Source organism: Lactuca saligna, chromosome 1 (genome assembly GCF_052625555.1).
Source record: "Lactuca saligna cultivar CGN05327 chromosome 1, ASM5262555v1, whole genome shotgun sequence".
NCBI classification, from domain to species: domain Eukaryota; kingdom Viridiplantae; phylum Streptophyta; class Magnoliopsida; order Asterales; family Asteraceae; genus Lactuca; species Lactuca saligna.
This window is the reverse complement of record NC_136417.1, coordinates 14,677,550-14,698,171: the sequence shown is the minus strand read 5'-3', so window position 1 is coordinate 14,698,171 and position 20,622 is coordinate 14,677,550. Positions and strand designations below refer to the sequence as shown.

Here is a 20,622-nt window from a genome sequence, read left to right as displayed (position 1 = left end):
TGATTGAAAAATACCAATTTGATTAACTGATTTCATAATATATAAAACTCGATTATAAATAAAAATACATGCTAATTTACAAAAAGTCATGTTTGAAGGCATCATAAGACGTCTTAGGATCAATATACACCCAACCGTTTTTGCTACAAAATCAAGATTTTTAAAGAACTTAAATATAAAAAGACAAAAACACCATTTAAGGATAAAAAACGTGTGCATCCCTATTCTCACCTTTGTAAATAAAATCCAAATAAGAAAAAAAGATCACTCTTTCATCCTCATCCTCATAAAGACATAAACCCAAAAGGTAAAATTCAACTTTAAATAACAAAAATAAATAACTATCAGTGTTATATTATATAAAGAATCTACGCACTCATTAAAAATAAAAAGACGAATCTTCATATTGAAAAAAGATTGAAATGTAGCACTTGAAATCTCAAATAACTTTCAATATTGAGTTAGTAGAGAAAAAGTTAATATTTGAATTAGTTTGAAATTTTTATATTTTTTTAATATAAAAACCTCATAAAAAAAATAAAAGAAAGTTTTACATAGATATAACGGATAAACAAACAACAAGCTGGTGTTAATTGTATCTTCATTTTCCTTTTGTTATGATTTTTTTTTCTTTAAAGAAAAATCACAGATATTTTCTTGTCTATATAGATATTATATGAAGTTGAAATTAATTAGATTTATTTATTAGACCATCTTGTCTATATAGATATTAAATGAAGTTGAAATTAATTAGATTTATTTATTAGACCATCTTGTATATTGCAGGTTAACAAGCAACACCACTATATGTGGTCCCGGTTATACTCTTATGACAAAGAAGAGAGAGAATAAAAATGAAAAAAACATAAAAAAACGATTGGTTATCGGCCTACATTGTCATGACCACAATCAACCACATACAACCATCACAATGTACATATGATGGTGTGCATAGGATGGTGTGCATGATTGTAGTGGTCAGTTCTAGTGGCAACAAACTATCTTCATAGTGTCTATATAAAAGATCTTATCAAGCAATTTAAGTTGAACTTTAATATCCATATGAAACATCCTTCGATTTCTATTAAAAAATAATAATAATAATAAAATATTAAAAAAAAAAAGATCTACATATTACCATCTCTTTTCATCACATAAATATTGCTAGTGTAAGTATTTGAAACGTGACTTGGATTAAAAAAAAAAAAAACTGCACAAAGTACATTTAAACGTTTTTGGACTCTTTTGAATTGAAAGTGCTTGATTAAGATAGGTTAACAAATTGATCAAATAACCAGATTTGTTTAGTTTATAAATGTACAATTTTTTTTTTTTTTGCCAAATTCATTTAATGTTTTTTAACACTACAAAGCGACATAATATTACTGCTATAATGATGAGCTAGTACTTATATATAACCACAATTATGTCTACATTTCAACTCTAAGTTTTCAAGTTGTGGACATTTAAAGTCCATCTACATTTGGACAAGCATCAATGGATGCACTTATTTGTGCTTCATTGTCTTGTACCCACTTTTAGTGAGACAAAAATGTACATGCTTTAAAGCGTGGGCCATAAAAGTCAATATGTCAAATCACATGGGACCATACTGAAACACTAGATAACTACAAGGGGTTAATGTTTTATATCATCCAAAAATCCAATTTCCCCCGCCCAGCTTCACTCCTCCTCCGTGAGTTCATCAACAAACTACCACCCGCAAAAAGCATAAAACCACCTCCACCCTCCGCTTACCACCATCATCCGCCACGGCCGCGACTCACTGTGGTAACGTCCTCCGAACAACCGCCCATACACGTGTCCCACCCCGCCATTTTCACACAAACCCTTCTCACATACTATTCCCCTGAAAACGAAGCGTGTTTTCAGGGGAATCCGGTTCCGTCCAGAAATGAACTATCATCAAATTTCAATTACGAATCCTGCTATTACTCGCTAAATTCCAACTGATGTGCGTAAGCGCATTTTGTTGAAGCGGTATCTTGCATCATCATCATTAACAACGCTGCCAGGTTGCAATCGAACGTCAACACGAATTGACACGACGATGCTGCGTGTTCTCATATCGGATTCCACTTGTCACGTTGATCCACCGTCCCAGAATGCCTTTATTAGACAAGTGATAACATGCGTATACCCAAAACCCCCACCTCTTTAATCTGCTTATTTCTTCTCTACCCTTCGCATTCCAGTTTTCCCCAATTTGGTTCTTCCATTGCCGATTTAGGTTTTTCTCCTTCTCAAAACTTCTGCACTGCCAAAAGGTCTCAACGTTTGTTCGAATTATTATTATTATTGATCTACTTCAAATGCTCTGATTTTGTATCTGTTTTGAAGTGTTTTTTTCTAGTAATTTTTGAATTCGCTTCTTTCTGTACGGCTCAGTGTCGAATTTTACTTTGCATGCAAGGTTTTTTGTGTTGATCGGGTGAATAATTCGAGTTTTTGTGCTAGTTCGATAGACATTACTCGAATTCTACTGTTTTGTGCTCCTCTTCTTTGATCTGAAAGGACTTTTTATGATTTCTGAACTGAATGTCTGAAATCTGTTATACTTTACCCGGTTACTGTTGAATTTGCTTTAGGCGCATGTTATCTTTTTGTATTTCGTATTTCTTTAGGTGACGGTATGAAATTTTGGCCTGCTAGTTAATCGATTCCAGGTTTCAGTTCTCCTGTTTTGCAATTTTACTACAATGCTCTCTTTACTTGTTCAAATTTAGGCCTAACGTGTGTCTAATGTTGAAATTTGCTTCAAATGCATGTTGATGTTTCTTCTTTCTTTCTCTTTTGGTTGTATCCAGGTTTGATGAATTTTGTGTCGTTTTTACTTATCCTTACAATTAGTATACTCTTCAGCGAAGTTGCTTTCATCAACCATCAGAAAGATAATAACTATTGTTCTATTAAACAGGATCTGTAACTAGGAGCAAGTTGTGAAATGGATGGCAATAGCGCAGATGGAGTTATGTCAGGGATACAAGGAACTAATGGCTGTGGAGATGCTCAGTTTCCAGGCTTATGGTCATCGCCTGAAGGAAGGCAAAACATTGACATAGGCAAACAGATTTTCTGTAACAGTGCTGTGAATATGAAAAATATAGTTGCTGTTGGCTTTGATATGGACTATACCTTGGCACAGTATAAGGCTGAGACTTTTGAGTCCCTTGCATATGATGGTACAGTTGAAAAGCTAGTAAGCAACTTGGGATACCCTGCAGAGGTTTGTTATCTTCATCCTGCTTTATACAAATATTTTGGTTTTGGTTCTCAAATATGAATCTTTTTTTTTTTTTTTGATGCAGTTACTGAAATGGTCTTTTGATTGGACATACATGGTCAGAGGACTGGTTCTTGATAAAAAGAGAGGAAATATACTGAAGGTTTTATTCCTAATAACATCGATATGAGAATAGAATATTTTGAACTGATTGCCTTGGGATACGTTTGGTTGTAGAAAAGTTTCTAGTTTTTTTCAGAAAAAATTTCCAAGCAAAATGAAAATTTTGAAAACGTATTTGGTTGATTTGGTATTCAAAAAAAAAAATTCATAAGATTTTTTTTTTTTTTTTTTTTTTTCACTTTTCAACTTGTATGTAAATTAGAAAAAGTGGTTTTTATTGTTTTCCAAAGTTTTATGTTTTTAATTTTTTTTCTAAAATGTAATTCCTACACAAACATCAACACTCACATCCATCCAACCCCCACACCCACCCCAACCGCATATCCACCCAACCCCTACCCCCACCTACAAACACCCACCCACACCAATACCCTACTTATACCCCACCCCACTCCACACCCACCTAACCCCAAACCCCCACCCTACCCAATCCCAACCCCAAACCCTCGTCCCCACTTACAAACACACAAACACACCCATCAATCCCCACATCCACCTACCCCACACCCACCTAACTCATCCCCCCGCACATCAACACCCTACCCCACCCCTACACTATCCTAAATCCTCACATCCATCCACCTCCACTTCACACCCCTTATACCCCCATTTTCCCACACCCCTACGCCTTCCCCCACTCCCATCTAAACCCACCCACCCTATCCCAAATACCTACATCCACCCACCCCCACTCCCACCTCATACGGCTATACCTCTATTTGTCCACACCCCTGCCCCTACCTCTACTCCCATCACACCCTACACCCACTTAAACCCACCCACCCTATCCCAAATCCCCACATCCACCTCACACCCCTATACCTCCATTTGTCCACACCCCTACCCCTACCCCCCACTCCCATCCCACCCCACACCCACCTAACCCCAACCCACCCTATCCCAAATCCATACATCCACCTCACACCCTTATACCTCCATTTGTCCACACCCTTTCCCTACCCCCCACTCCCATCCCACCCCACCCCCACACCCACCTAACCCCACCCCACCATATCTCAAATCCCCGTATCCACCTCACACCCACCTAACCCCACCCCACCTTATCCTAAATCCCCACATCCACCTCACACCTAACCCCACCCCACCCTATCCCAAATCCCCACATCCACCTCACACCTATGTACCTCCATTTATCCACACCCCTACCCCTACCCCCCACTCCCATCCAATCCTACACCCACCTAACCCCACCCTATCCTAAATCCCCACCTCCACCTCACACCCCTCTACCTTCATTTGCCCACACCCCTACCCCCACTCCCATCCCACCCCACACCCACCTAACCCCACCCTACCCTATCGCAAATCCCCACATCCACCCACCCCTACCTCACACCCCTATACCTACATTTGCCTACACACCTACCCCTACCCCTACTCTTATCCCACCCCACACCCACCTAACCCCACCATCCTATCCCAAATCCCCACATCCACCCAACCTCACCCCCTTATACCCCCTATTTTCCCACACCCCTACGCCTACCCTTACCGCTACCCTCACACCCACCCAAATCTCCACATCCACCCTACCCACTTCTAAGTGTGTGGGGGGGTGGGTGGGTGTAGGTGGATGGTGTGTATCGGTGCATGGTGTAGGGGTGGGTGGATGTAGGTATGTGGGTGGGTAGGGGTGGTGTAGGTGTAGGTAGGGTGGGGTGGGGGTGAGATGTGTGGGTGTTGGCATGTTGAATTACACATTAAATTTTATGTTGATTGTTATATTAACTTTTTGTTTCATTTTATTTTCAAATATGTTAAATATTGTAATGATTGACGTAACAAAATTTGGAAAATGAATAGTGGTAGAAAATACACAACCAAACGCGTTTGTTAATTTTGTTAAAATAGAAAATGAACACTCCACCACTTTTAAACAAACGCTTTTTTTTTTATTTAATAATTTTCACTGAAAACTGAAAATGAGAACTCGGCTCCATTTGCTGAAAACGTTTTCTAGAAAATTGAAAACATTCCACAACCAAACACGCCCTTAGATTGTTGTTTTTTCCCTATTTCTAATTCTTTTGTTATCCTATCTGTTTCAGATGGACAGGCACAAATATGTGAAAGTAGCCTATCATGGATTTAGGCTGATATCAAAGAATGAAAAGGTTGCTACATATGGGAATAGCTTTGTCCGAGATGCATTTGATGGGCCTGACTATGCACATATTGATACCCTTTTCTCTCTAGCTGAAGCTTATCTATTTGCTCAGCTGGTTGACTTCAAGGATAATAACCCTGGGAAAATACCAGAAGAAAAAGAGTAAGGGGTGCAGATAACTTAAAACTTTTTTATTTTCTTAATTGCAAATCTAACCAACTAAACATATTTCCAGTATCTGCTTGATGCTGTAGTTGTAATTGGCTTAAAAACATTCATTAAATATGTTGTGGGATTCACTTGATTGGTATTAACTTTCTTGTATTAACAATTAACTCTTGCTTTTCAAATTCAAGTATGGTAACTTGTAAGAATAATTTGGTTGTAATTAATATAATTGATAACCACATATAATCTATAAAAGGTGTTACAAAAGAATCTTTTTGGAACAGCATATCTACAAATGTAGATTCAGAATTTAAACAAAAAAAAAAAAACACTAGGCTGATTTTCCAAATTTGAAGTGGACTTCTAATTTTGAGGTTGATTGAAGTTCTCTTCTGTAATGTGATGATTATTTCTACTTAGATGACCTTGATAACAAAATACTCCTTTTAAAAAAGACGCATTTTGTATGTTTGTATTACCATTTCTATATCAGACCGTAAATCTTTTTGACATATGTACGTGCATTTCTATATCGGCTTAATTGCAAAATATAGCAACGTACTTTCATTGGTTTCTATATTATAGCATTCTACTTTCATTTATTGTCATTGCATATTTGTATATTGATAGTTCTACCCAATTATAGCAATATTATGCAAATACTAAGAAATTTTCACTGCCATAATTAGGTATAGTTTTGAAGTATGATGTCCTAATAAGAAAAAAAAATGGAAGTAATAAGAAAAAAAAATTGAAAGTACAATGCTGTAACAGAAAAAAAATGGAAGTAAGATGTTATAATACAAGTAAATGAAAGTACGATGTTTTTTCTTGCATTTATCTCTTTTATTTTCACATGCTATCTTCCTGTGAATGTGTTCTTTCTTTTGGTTTCCGTTCTTCAGTTGCAACTTGTTAATGTTTCTGTTTAATCACATTAAAGGCAAATAATCTTTTCAGTTTTGAGATATCTTATGTTAATAAACAGAAGTCCGAAAGAAAATTTTGAGAAAATAAGAGTTAAAAGTAAAATTCAACAATAAAGTATGTACAAATGACAGTATACAGGTAAGATTCAGTTTTGTCATTTGAAAGCTGAAAATAAGTGTTTAAAGTATATTCTATATGGAATGTATGTGGCTATTCATGGTAATACATCTGAAAATCATTGTTTTTGTGTTGAAAAGGGAACTAAATAAAAGGGTACACTTGTTTTTTATTTGGAATGGTATCTCAATATATGTTAACATTTCAAATAATTTGTTGCAGCTACTCCCGTCTGTATAACGATGTCCGCTCTGCTGTTGATATGTGCCACCGTGATGGAACTTTGAAGACATTGGTTGCAAAAGATATAAAAAAGTATGTGTTTTTCACTTGTCAATTTATGTTTTTTTTTTGTTTTAAAAAAGTAGGTTTTGGCTTATGTTATGTGACTATAACATTGCAAGACTACAGTTTTCTTCTCAGTAGGGGTGGAACTACGAGTCTGTGATGTCCATGGTGTCACGTTGCATGCGAATTTTTCTAATTATCATAATATATAAATATAACATGTTTTGAACTTTTAAGTGTTGAAAATTTTGCTCAGTATTAATCAGAAGTTTAAATCAGTTCATAGTTGTTTTGATTTTCGTTATATGTTTTGTTAAGAATTTTATAAAATGGATTATGATGGTCATAAGATCTTTTTCTTTGATGATAATTTTTAGAACTCAAACTATCTAGTGATATCCATTTGACCTTATTATTAACAGAGGCAGTTTTTTTCCAAATTTGAGGATGAAATTGAAGTAATTGATCTTAAAATTTAAATATAAGATGGAACAAAACGTGTCAAGTAAATATTTATGATATATTTTTTTGTGGGGATAAAAAATTCTTACATTCACAATACAACATAACAGTTGCAACACATGACATTACATGCTTTAAAACATGTACATCCAGTGTTTGCAACGAATTTTTTTTTGCAATAACTATTTACCATATTTTTATTTTTTTTTGCTGTAGTGACACAACACCACAAAAATCCTTGTTCTACCCCTACTGATTTAATCCTTTCAGTTGTATTTATAAGTTTTCCTTTTATCAGAGTAGTTAAAATAAAAATTTGTAACGTGTAGTCAGGAATATTATATGTTTAGGATGGAGAATGCTATATAAGAGGTAATTAAATGGTATGAACCACTTAATGCTAGGAGTGTTAAGGGTGGATTTTCTTTTCTAGCTTGAAGATTCCTTTGTGCCCAATCATCTCCTTGTATGTCATGGCCTTGGCTTTGATTCTCTCTCGTTTGGCTTCCCTTATATCTTTCCTATGCTATGCCCCTATCCCTGCCCTTACTACACTCAGAAAACTTCTTAAAGCGAGTTTGTTTAACCTTAACCTTAGCTTGGAACCCCTTGCTTGGCATGAGTAGATCCATGACAACCTTGCAATCTTTGCACACACTCACAATGTTCAGCACCTCCTCGGATGCTACCTTCATGACCATAATCCTATTACAACATCTTCTTTCAGCTTCGGAGACAATAGAACGCCTACTCCATTCCTCCCAAGTACCACTACTTAACCAATTACACTCTCTAATAACTAAGTAACTAACATACAAATAACTGCAGCGGAATATCTATATAGCTCAATAGATATTGTAAATCTCTAACAAGATAAATATACATACAAAGGATATCAAATAAATAAAGATGGTAATATATATGTAGATACCGCTACCACTTAATATTAGGAATCGACTATCTATACAATAAATATACAGATTTATGGGCTAAAATGGGAAGACTAAATAAATGAAGATGTCTAATGAAGAAAATTTAAGAGAACAAGCAAGGAAAAAGAGTTGAAGTGTAAAAGGTGCTCTACATGAAATTCTACAAAGCAGCATAGAATAGTGTATATTTATTGGAGAAACTACTACAATATATATGTGAAAGGTGCTCTACATGAAAGGAGTGAAGGAGTCTGAAGAAAGGGACTTACCAGAGGTGGAGCTTACCTGGGCTAGGAGGAAAATGAAAGTTGGGGGTGGAAGGCCTATTTAACACAGAAGGATGCGTGATGCTTATAAAAATGTAAAAGAGGTGTCCACTCCAGCTGTCTGTAATGAGTAATGACCGCTTATTGTGTACACGTGGAAATGAGTCTGAGTTCCTACTTAACACAGAAGCACACGTGACGTGATGCTTATAAATTCTAGAGGTGTCCAGCTGTCTGTAATGACCGCTTATTGTATACACGTGGAAACCAGCTCGAGTTCCTACTTAACACGGAAGGACACGTGCTTATCACTACTAACTCATCATTTTGACTCTTAAAGAAAAAAACAAAAATACAAGTAACGAAAAATTTTCCATCTCTAAGGCTGAACAATTTTCCAATTGTAACTAATGAAAACTGCAAATAAATAGATTTGAACATATTAGGTGTTGTCACTTTTACTCTTTCAATCATTAGTCTTAGATTAGTGTGTATACATAAAACATAAAAAACATAAAAATCAACCAATCTAATATTGAATTAAGTATAACCATATTCTGATATCTATATGAGTAAAGACTAATGGCGAACGAACATGAATCCAAAACTCATTTATTGAATGCAGCTATTTTAAGTACTAAGTATTAGATTTGAAGTCGTTCGATAATCAGTTCCTTCCCTTACCAAAGATTGAACAACTTTGTGAATGAGTTTTGTTAAGTTTCTTTTATGCCTGTCAATTTATAGAGCTATTTATGCATGTGTTAAGAAAGATACCAAAAAGGTAATAATAATAATAATAATAATAATAGAATAAAGTCTCCATAAATTAGGAACCCAAGTCTCTGCTAAATAACTAAGATTATACTACACTTTTTCAACTTGCTAAGACACATCAGCGAGGCTAGGTTACATAATAGACCCCTAAGATTAAAATGAATACAAAATGCTTAAATATGTTTTTGCATTTCAGTGGCTTTCTTTGTATATTCAATCTCCTTAAACATGTTTTTCAATTATCAGGTATATCAATGAGAACAACTCAATAGTCCCGATGCTCAAAATGATTAAAACTTCTGGTCGTGCTGTATTCTTGGTGACAAACAGGTATACGAACTTGCACATTTTCTTATTATCTTACCTCGAGATGTTTCATAATATATAAATAATATCATCAGCAATTCCTCATTTACAATCCAACAATTATTATCTATATACAATGTTATATTCATAATACTTATATTTGGTACATGTGAAATATAGCTTAATGTTTCAATATGTAACTTCACTGGTATAATAATAATAATAATATCCATTTGACCTTTCTTGACTCATGTAATGCAGCCTCTGGGATTACACAAATGTTGTTATGAATTTTGTTTGTGGGACCCAGACGAAGAACGGCGAATCCTCTCCAAGTCTTGATTGGCTCCAGCATTTTGACTTTGTCATCACTGGCAGGTTCTGGTTTTTCTTTTTCCTTTCTCTTTTTTTTTTTTTTTTTTTTTTTTTTTGAAAAAAAAAATGATGTACTGCAACATGCTTTTAACTTGACTATATATTTTTCAAAAAAAAAAAAGAAAAAAGTTTATCTGTAAATATTTTGCATGGTTGATGCAGTGCGAAACCAGGGTTTTTCCATGATGTAAACCGTGCTAATCTTTTTGCTGTTGAGACGGAGTCAGGGAAGCTCATCAATACTGATAATGGCACTCCACTTGCTCAGGTTGGTTAATATTTTCCTTTGGTAAACTCCCTTATGTTTCTTCTTCATATGTAAAATGTTTTTTTTTTTTTTTAAATTATGTATGAGTAGGTGGGGTGCCCTGATCTAGATCTGCCAGATCACATCCCAAAGCAATGCAAGGTTTTTCAGGGAGGCAATGTGGGACATCTCCATAAACTACTCAATGTTGGCTCAAGCTCACAGGTGTTTGTATTTTCCTCTCTTTCTTCATATGTTTTCAAATAATTTTTGATCATTCTAGTTATTTACAATTAAGATATTGTATTGAAATTATTGTTAGGTTCTTTATGTTGGAGATCATATCTATGGGGATATCTTACGCAGCAAAAAAGTTCTTGGTAATAGCTATGGATTTGTTTGGTTTTTTATTTATAGAATTATTAATTAACATGTGATGTGGTTAATTGGGGTGGATAGGCTGGAGGACAATGCTTGTTGTTCCAGAACTTGAAAAGGAGGTTCAAGTTCTGGCATCCTCACGTGACACTCGAAAGGTAAGCTCTTTTTTTTTTTTTAAATATTTATTTATTTATATATGCTGTGTTTGTGCAGAAACTGCAACTGCTTAGGAGTGAGAGAGATCAGATTGAAGATCAGACTCATCATTTAAAGTGGTCCCTCGAGTACGTTAACATATCCTAACCTACTATTTTATTTAATTTTTAGTTGAAATTTTGTGATTATATTGTTTGGTTTGGTTTCAGGCATGAGAATCTGGATGTTGGTGAAAAGGAAAAGATCAGTGCAAAGCTTGAGGTGCTTGAGGGGCAGCGGGCACGTGTCCGGGCAGCTCATCAAGAGTCTCAAAGGATCTTCCACCAGAAGGTAAACTACAAATTAACAAGTAATTGTATTACATCTATATATATTATTATATATTATATATTTATGTATGTGTGTATACATTCAATACAGTTTCATCCGGTGTGGGGCCAGCTGATGAAAACAGGGTACCAAAACTCCCGCTTTGCACACCAGGTCATTTCTTAACTTAACACACCTTTTCTTTTTAATCTTACAGTTTCAACACAAAACCAAATCATACAGCCTAACCACATCTTCATAACTGAACATAAACATTCGGTTATGATCAAACATGAACATTGTTGGTGATTTGTTATCATCAATGTTATTTAAGTGTAATGGGATTACTTTGTTGACTAAAAATGATCTTGATAAATATTAAACAAGTAGGGAAGGTGTGGAGTACACACTTGTTTAAGTTTGATCAAGTATCAAAGTACACTGTCATTTAAGGGCGAAACCCCTGAACGAACGGGGGTCCGGGGGCAGCGCCCCTGGGACCCGGTTTTGACTTTGCATTAATTCTTATACCAAACCCGGATTTATAACAGTTTTGACTGTTGAGAAAAACTGTTATATGACAGTTTTGACAGTTTTTCAGACAAGGAATGTATATAACCAATTTTTAGTCAGTTTTCTGGTACTTACGAAAATTACACCATCTCATTCTCTCTTTCTTTCTCTTTGATTTTATCTGAGTCTTATCCAATTGCGGATTTGGGAGTACCACCCAAATACTTCGATTTGAAAGTGATTATCACGATTCTCAGATTTCCAAGTGCCACTAAACCATATTTCTAACAAACATGTCATGTGTGGTTAGGTTGTATAATTTGGTTTTGTGTTAAAAAAAAAAAAAGTTAGTTCTATTGATTGATTGGTTATTTTGGTTGTGAATTGTGATAGGTGGAGCGTTTTGCATGTCTGTACACAAGTCAGGTGGGAAATCTGGGGCTCTACTCCCCTGCAAAATACTATAGGCCTAGTGAGGACTTCATGCCTCATGAGTCTGACATTCTCTGATGTGTTTCAGTTTCATGTTTGATGAATAAGTAAAGTCTGTTTGTTGGGATGTTTATGTTTATGATGTTAAGTAAGTATGGTTGTTGATGCAACCAAGACGATGGATGATATGTTGTTGTGTTGTGTGTTTTTGGAGGTTTTAGATACTCTTATGTTATGTTGTGAAATAATGATACTCAGCAGACTTTCTCATGGTTGTTTGCATTAGAAATTAGATTACAAATTTAATATTTGTCGTGGGATTCACATTTTTTTTTACAATTCTTGCAATTTAGGTTTGCTAAGTTTTTTTAACAAATTTAAATCTGTCATGGGATTCACTTTTTTTTTATTAGAATTCTTGCATTTTAGGCTTGCTAAGTTTTAAATTGGTTTAAGGCCTACAAAAGACTCTTTTTTTCTTACAAAACTTAAAATTTTCAACTTGTGTATTTTGTTTGACCTGCTCACATGAATATGCTCCCTTTGACTTGAATACCTTTCGCATGGGGTTTATTTTTAAAAAAATCTTATACATGTTTATCATCTTTTTCATGTGGTTTTTAAGACTTAACCTCTCTTTCAAAAAATAAATAAATAAAGACTTCACCTTATGTTTATCAAATAAGATTTCCATACCTTTAGCATTTCAGATTTTCACTGTTCATACATATATTATAGGAATGTCATTCATAAATAATCTGTCTTTTATAAGAAGGTATTTCATAAAATTTCATCTTGAAAAATACCATCTTTTGAGGATCTTCTTATGTATTATTCTGGTATATATAGAGTTAGGTTCATATGAAAATTTTGGTTATTATCAAAATATTTGAACGATTTTAGATCATTGGATTCTAATCTCGAAAAAAAAAAAAAAAAAAAACTGTTTGGGAGAAGATCTTTGTGACAATCTCAATAATCCTGCAAAACATGGTCTACAACAATTATTAAATAGAATATTGATCCCGCATTTCGAATGATAATTATTAGCAAATGCCAACAAGAAAGTTTGGGAATACATGCCCGAGCAGCCCAAGTGAGCCCAACTGCTTGTTCAATGGATTGAATCTCATCTAATGTGATTGCTAATGCTAAGTCTTCTAAGTCTTTGTTGAATGGAGCTTTGACAAAACCCCACTCTCTATCTTGCCCACGACATATGCTAGGGGAAAGATTTCATTCTATCCACCCATGACTACTGCAAGGAACATGAGCATGGTTCCCACTTCCCAAGTATTTCTCTTTGAGAGCAACATCTACGAGGATTAACCAGCAAACATCTAAAGCTGCAATGAGATGTGGTAAAAAAAAGTCAATTGTGAAGAAACATTTGATGCTATATGTTGTAATGAAATTGAATCTCAACACACAATCAATGACAGAAAAGAAGAACCCGTCCATCTTGATGTGTGTTATGGTGCATTCATTAGCATTGCGACAATAAAAGTGAAGTTGTGCAAATGGCTTTTCCAATGTCCCCAACAAAAGTTCCAAGGAATAACAATTAGCATGTCAGGCTTGTGAGTAAGAAACGCCTATTACATTTAAATGGCCCAACACTTTTTTGTTGGGATCTCCTTCATTTCTATTACATTTAAAATACAACTATACAGTTGTATTATCTCGAAATACAAAAACTCAAGCTTCAAACAATTAAAAATAATCTAAAAATTATAAAACACAAATGCATACACACCAAATCTGGTGTTAATAAACAGTATATAACCCCATATTTAGTATTATACCATTCATCTCATCAAATTTGGTATAGAAAAAACCATACTTCCTTCAGATAAATCTTTCAATCCATGTGCATATGCCATCATCAAACAAACAACAATGTTTGAATAGAAAGTTTTCACCAATCACCATTAAGTACAGGTACACCACATCATATATAGAATCATTACAATACAGCCCTGATTTCTTGTCTGGAATTATATGGTCATCCATGGAGGAATGTCTCATATAATCAATCATGTCAAAATTTTGCTAATATCCTCATGAATTCACAGCCTCCTTTAGTAACTTCTCAGTGAGAGCTTTAGGAAGTCCCATTACACTATCACTTGTCCCTATCTGCACACACACACCATTCTCAATATCATAAACAATACTTTTTATAACAATCATTATCTTTTTTTTTTTTTGGTCAATTGAGGTGAGACAAACCAGATTTTTAACATATGGAGCAACCAATGGATGTTCAATTATCAACGCCCCAGCAACCCTAAGCACAAGCCCCTCCTCAATCTGTTAAAAACAGAGGCAACACAAATATATATATATATATATATATATATATATATATATATATATATATATATATATATTATAAAAACCCAATTAATAATTTAAAAACAAGAAATTCATGTTCTTTTACCAGCTTCTCAACAACATCATCAGGTATTTCATGGAAATAAATCTGCAACCATTAAAAAATATCTTCACATTAAGGAATGATTTTATGACTAATTAAGATACTATAAAAATTAAAAAAACATGCATTAATTTATAAAATAAATAGTACCTCTGCTTTGTCACAATCCACTTTTGAGAATCCAGTCTTGAGATTTGTAACAAAAACAGAGCTAAGAGTGGCTGCATGCTTGCCAGAATAATCTGTCATCACTGCTTATAAGAACCACAAAAAACCAAGAAAAACATAAAATTCAAATAATAAGAAAAATCAAAACCTTTAATAAATTGGCGTGCTTCTTCTTCACTCGAGGGTTTTTCCCTTATTGTGCCATCATAGACCACCACCTATAAATAATGATTATTTTACCAAAACATTCTTTCAAAAAATTCTACTAGGCATCAACAGCTAATAGCAATGCACACTTGATAGTTTATGCATTAATCTAACATTTTTGGATAGAGGGATTCAAACTTTGCATATTAATTCATTGGGTTTGTAGAATAAATAAATAGGTACATATGGATAATTGATGTCCCTTCATATTGCTTCATTTGAACATGTAATAACATTTGAAGCATAAGGAAAATAGGGAATTGATTTATACTTGGTCACAAGTAATTAGTAGTGTTGGCTCAGCATCCTTGTCTTCACCACTATGGAGCTTTGGTTTACCTTCTGCCTAATAACAACTATTAATTAACACAAATGAAGAACAATAAACTGAAATTTAGAATATATGATAATATCCCCAACAAATAAGCAACATAGCTTATTACAAAACTATAGCTCTATAAACTTGAAAATGCAGTTTATCATAGAAAAATAAGGCAAGAGGTGAATGGAGGACTTTAATACTTTCAGGTGATTATGTTTGAGAGAAAAACATACTGTATCGGATGCTATTAGAATACTTGGTATCACGTCCTTCTTCTGATCATCGCTTGTTTGAAGCTTGGACACAATGGCATCAGCCTGTTACATCACATGAGAATTTATAATAAAAGGACTGGATTTGAAGATACATATAACAACAATATGTCATTGTAATGGTGTTCAAACAATAACCTACCTTTGCCTTTGCTAGAGCCATCACCAACTCCTCTGGCTTTTCAGTTCTGATACTTTTCTCATCTATATCTGCAGACTAAATAGTGGAAAAGAGTTGAACAATTGACCTTCTATATGCACACAGATATCGATATATGTGATACGTGTGTGTAACATGAACAAACAATACCATGAGTGCGAACTCGTATCCCATTTCAGCTAATATTTTCCGACGGGCAATGGAAGACGATCCCAGGATTATCTGCAGAGCATCAGAATCATTTATGCTATCAAAGCCAGTACTGAAAATTCATGCCATCTTCAACAACTACCCGAAAAAAATGATGCTTCGAAACGCTATAATCAAGTTCTAGAACGTCCATAAGATTGGAGTAAATTTAGGGGAAGTAACAGGAATCGGAATGCAAACTGTATCGAAAAAAACCCTAAGCAAATTGAATAATTAATTGATAAAAATGAGAAGGGGAAAAGAAGAACATTACCCTAAACGGAGACTCAGCTGGCTCCATGACTAGAGTGATCGCAGCAAAAGGAATAGTACGAGAGTACAAGACTTGGAGATTGAGAGTTGCAAAGTATTTTAGGGCTAGTCAACCGGAGGACACGCCAAATTGCACCTAGCAACTTTGTCAATCAGGAGTCAAAACTAATAAAGAAATTGCCCTTTTCTATTTCAATTCAAATAATAAAAGGGTGTTACTTACTTACTTTTCTATTTCACTTTTATTTAATAATATGTTGTTTGGGTTTTATTTAAAAATAGTTTATTAATTTATTAAAAGGTCAATAAATTAAAAATATAATATATATTTGAATATTTAATAAGAACTTTCAAAATAACTTTTTGTTTACCTTTTGAAAATAAATTTTTAAAAAGTAAAAATCTATGATTTTTTGAAATGACTTAGATCGGAGTGGGTGCAGTTAGAATCGTGGTTTGACCACCTCAGCATGTCCCACACCGTCTCTTGTATGCGGTTCGAACCGCACTCCCTCCTTCCAGGGTTATTTACTATCGCACTCTCTCGTTTCTTTCTAAACTCTCTTTTGGGTTATTTCTTTGGGTTGGTTTAAACTTGTATTGGGCTAAAAAACCAATAAATTAAATAAATCAATGAGTCTTTATTTTTTGTATTTTTTTTAATTTGTATTTTTTCAAAATAATGAATAAAATATGATAAATATTTAATTTTTTTGGGTCTATATTTGCTCAAGTAATGAAACAAGGATTTTTTTTATTAATATTGAAGCTTTTATTTAAACTTGAAGTTTTTATTTAAATTAAATTTTCTACAAAGGCCCTCGAATATGCGAATATATGCCCATTAAAAAACATAATATATTTTATTTTATTTAGCATGGTCCCAAATACTATTTTATATTATCTAATTTATTAAGAATATTTCATTCCCTTAAAACAACTAATATTTTTTCTTGCTCAAACAACAATATTAAAAAAATAATGTGGCACCACTCTTTGGATGTGTGTGTTAAAAAATAATGTGGCGTATATATGGCAGCGAAGGGAGTGCGGTTTCGGTGACACCGCTCCCCCAGCCTTATAACTTATTAGGATAAAAAACATACATAATACAACTTTACCCTAATCCTATACCCTTGCTTATATAAGTTAAGCCAATTTTTTTTAAAAAAAAAAAAACAACTTATTGACTTTTCCCACCATAAAAATTAATCCAAACATTTTATTAAAAACTCTTTTTCCAACATTCATAAGTTAATAAGTCCTTTTGAGTAAAAGTCTTTTTTAACTTCAAAATGAAATCTTAAACACCCTCTAAGTTAAAAATAGAATATATTTTCTACATGCAGGGATGTTTGATATGCTTATCACTAGTCCAATAAAGAAATAGGAAATAGGGCATGGCTCGGTACGATAAGAAATAAGGTATGCCTCGGTAAGAGATAGGGTATCTCAGTAAGCGATAGTGTATGAATTGGTGCAGCCTTATTCGGCGAATTAATCAAATAATTCATTTGATACTATATAAATCAGCAAGAAGAACTATTGTGACATAGATTTTAATGACACGAGTGAATTGTAACTCAAATATTAAATAATTCAAGATTTTTGAAAACTAAACAAGCTGAGCCGAGCTTATTGAATTGTTCACAAGTCAAGTTCGAGCTTCAATTCTAAAGCTCGAATCGAGCTGAGCTCGAGCTTCTTAAAAAGTAAATGGGCGGAGCTCGATCTTGATTAGGCCCGAGCTCGTCTCGTTTACACTTACTTGTCTCTGCTCAAATGGCTTGTGTGAACTCTTTTTTATTTCTTTTTTATAAGCAAAGGCACTCTAATAAGGCATGTTTTAGTTTAGAGCAAGATGACATTAGGTTTGTTAGAAGGACTTCCAAATTCCAACAATGTTGAAAGGTAAAATTACAATGGTAAGTATTTGGTAGTGGTAATGTACTTATGCATATGGTTCACATCGTATTAACTTGTTTATGAAAGGGTACATTCCTTACATTGAAATTATTTGTACATATTCATGTTGTTATGTTAGTGATATTTAATACATTTTGTGCTAACTTTTTCAGTTAAAAATGAAGCTTGGATTGCACTATGATGAGGATAATTGTCTAGTCTTTATTTCATATAACTTTTAAAGGATATTGACCTCCTATTATCTATTTTTATTTTCTTTCTTTTTTCACTAATAATTTTATGTAATACTCAATCTTTGGTCTGCATTACTTCTGCACAATAAAAGTGGCACAAGTGAATTTAGGACTTCATTTGCAATATGTTCCAATTTAAAAGATCTAAATTCAATATGCCATTTACGGGAAAGGTTATACATGATTTATAGAGTTGAGAGAATCCACGAGATCTTTATTAAGTAAAAGTCAAGTTCATTTTGCATTCTCTCTCTCTCTCTCTCTCTCTCTCTCTCTCTCTCTATATATATATATATATATATATATATATATATATATATATATATATCAAACCAAAATTTTTATTTTTTAAGATCAAAAGAAACCATACCATTCATTCATAAAAACAATTATTCAATTGTTTTGAAAACATAAATCAAAGTATTAATATTATAATATGAAACATCTTGGAAACATAACAGCAAATGCGATGCAATCACGTTGTGCTCTTCCTTATTCTTAATGTCCACTTGCTAAACAGAGAAAATTGTCTTTTCATTCTATGAATAATGTTCATAATGAGTCATTTGCATTAATACATTGTGACATATGGGGCCCTTTTCATGTTACTAGTCTTCAACATCATCGTTATTTTGTCACAATTGTAGATGATCACAGCATATACACATGGGTGTTTCTTATAAAGAACAAATCAAATGTACAACAAATAATTCCAAGATTTTATAATCTTATAATCACTAAATTCAGCAAGGGTATTAAAGTCTTTCGTTCAGCCAATGCTAAGGAACTTGGATTTACGTTTTTTTAAATCGGATTGGTATTTTATATCAAAATTCATGTGTTCAAAGACCTCAACATAATGTTGTTGTTGAACGCAAATATTGGTATCTTCTCAATGTGGCACGATCATTATTATTTCAATCAAACATTCCCATTCATTTTTGGACAGATTGTGTTTTGACTGTCGCATACCTAATTAATCGTATACCTTTAGAACATCTAAACAATCTTTCTCCTTATGAAAAATTGTATGGAAAATTACCCACTTATCTCATTTAAAAACTTTTGGTTATCTTGCATATGTCTCCACTTTATCTGCTCATCGTACAAAGTTTGAACCAAGAGCCAAGACACGTGTTTTCTTGGGATATCTTGCAGAAATGAAAGACTATAAATTCTTTAATATAGCTTCTAGACAAATTCTTTACTCTAGAGATACTATTTTCCATGAAACACTTTTTTCCTTTTCAAAGTGATAAAGTTACTGAGCCCATTGATCCATTTCTTAACATTGTTCTACTACTTCTTTTACATGATAATTTATCTATCAATCTTAATCCAACTATTAACAATGTCATTCCTCTTCACTCTATCAATAATAATGAGTCACTTGATGAAGTTGTTAGCAACAATGAACCTTAAATTATGCAACAACATGTTGATAATCACCCACAACAGAATGTTAGAAGAACTTCTAGAAATATTCAATCTCCTTCTTATCTTTCGGATTAACACTGCAATCAGGTTTCCCCTACCAATTGTTTTATCCTTTGTAGCATTATATTTCATATGATAAGATTTCCCAAAAACAAAAAGCTTTTATGATGGCTGTTTCTGCTAATTCTGAACCATCTAACTACAATCAAGTAGTAAAACTTCAAGAATGGAGAAATGCTATGAATTTTGAATTCCATGATATGGGTTTGAAGCAACACCTAGTCTATAGTACCATTACCAAATGATAAACATACAGTAGGTTGTCGATAGGTTTACAAAGTTAATGTGGCTCAAATAGTCAAATTGACAAGCACAAAGCCCATTTAGTTTCCAAAGGTTTTACACAACAAGAGAGTATCAAATTTTTTGATACTTATTCCCCAGTTGCTAACTTGATGACTATGAAGATGTTGTTTTCCATTGTTGTTGCAAAATCTTGGAATCTTGTTCGATTGGATGTGAACAACGCATTCCTTAATGGTGTGTTGCATGAAGAAGTTTACATGGATATACCTCTTGGATATGAAATTAAGGGAGAATTGTTGATTCTAAACAAAAGTTAGCTTGTAGATTTCACAAATCTATATATGGCTTAAGACAGACATCAAGATAATGGGTTGAGAGGTTTTCAACTTTCATGATCAATTATGGTTTCATTTAGTCAAAAATCATATTATTCTTTGTTTTACAAAGGTCATGGTGATTCTTATGTAGCTCTACT

The 20,622-nt window shown here is 33.6% G+C and overlaps 2 protein-coding genes across 5 annotated transcripts; one reads left to right on the top strand and one right to left on the bottom strand.

The window, feature by feature from the left end:
• The first annotated feature begins 1,664 nt into the window (after positions 1–1,664).
• On the top strand, positions 1,665–12,522 carry LOC145014098 (uncharacterized). 3 transcript variants are annotated; one of them, XM_078972626.1, is made up of 15 exons: positions 1,665–2,288; positions 2,939–3,247; positions 3,330–3,407; positions 5,497–5,717; positions 6,993–7,085; positions 9,742–9,825; positions 10,063–10,179; positions 10,339–10,444; positions 10,535–10,648; positions 10,746–10,803; positions 10,883–10,959; positions 11,018–11,088; positions 11,170–11,290; positions 11,381–11,443; positions 12,176–12,522. In XM_078972626.1, exons 2-15 carry the CDS (start codon positions 2,966–2,968, stop codon positions 12,290–12,292), a joined length of 1,602 nt encoding a protein of 533 aa, XP_078828752.1. In that variant the 5' UTR covers positions 1,665–2,288; positions 2,939–2,965; the 3' UTR covers positions 12,293–12,522. The 3 variants fall into 3 exon arrangements, with proteins under 3 accessions (XP_078828752.1, XP_078828685.1, XP_078828628.1); XM_078972559.1 differs by having other exon boundaries at positions 1,665–2,251; positions 11,170–11,443; XM_078972502.1 differs by having other exon boundaries at positions 11,170–11,443.
• Positions 12,523–14,035: 1,513 nt separating this feature from the next.
• Positions 14,036–16,397, bottom strand: LOC145013965 (Maf-like protein). Of its 2 annotated transcripts, XM_078972342.1 has the most exons (10): positions 16,247–16,397; positions 15,934–16,005; positions 15,766–15,840; positions 15,585–15,668; positions 15,301–15,375; positions 14,971–15,040; positions 14,805–14,896; positions 14,658–14,699; positions 14,447–14,527; positions 14,036–14,353 (listed from the first exon to the last, which is right to left on the bottom strand). In XM_078972342.1, exons 1-10 carry the CDS (start codon positions 16,271–16,273, stop codon positions 14,276–14,278), a joined length of 696 nt encoding a protein of 231 aa, XP_078828468.1. In that variant the 5' UTR covers positions 16,274–16,397; the 3' UTR covers positions 14,036–14,275. The 2 variants fall into 2 exon arrangements, with proteins under 2 accessions (XP_078828468.1, XP_078828536.1); XM_078972410.1 differs by lacking the exon at positions 15,301–15,375.
• Between the last annotated feature and the right edge of the window lie 4,225 nt (positions 16,398–20,622).

Coding starts and splice junctions, on each gene's coding strand:
- LOC145014098 (XM_078972559.1), top strand. CDS start 2,966: ATGGATGGCAATAGCGCAGATGGAGTTATGTCAGGGATACAAGGAACT. Junction 9,826..10,062: donor GTATTCTTGGTGACAAACAG/GTATACGAACTT, acceptor CATGTAATGCAG/CCTCTGGGATTACACAAATG. Junction 10,649..10,745: donor ATGTTGGCTCAAGCTCACAG/GTGTTTGTATTT, acceptor AATTATTGTTAG/GTTCTTTATGTTGGAGATCA.
- LOC145013965 (XM_078972342.1), bottom strand. CDS start 16,273: ATGGAGCCAGCTGAGTCTCCGTTTAGG. Junction 15,669..15,765: donor TGGCTCTAGCAAAGGCAAAG/GTAGGTTATTGT, acceptor GTGATGTAACAG/GCTGATGCCATTGTGTCCAA. Junction 15,376..15,584: donor TTCTAATAGCATCCGATACA/GTATGTTTTTCT, acceptor AGTTGTTATTAG/GCAGAAGGTAAACCAAAGCT.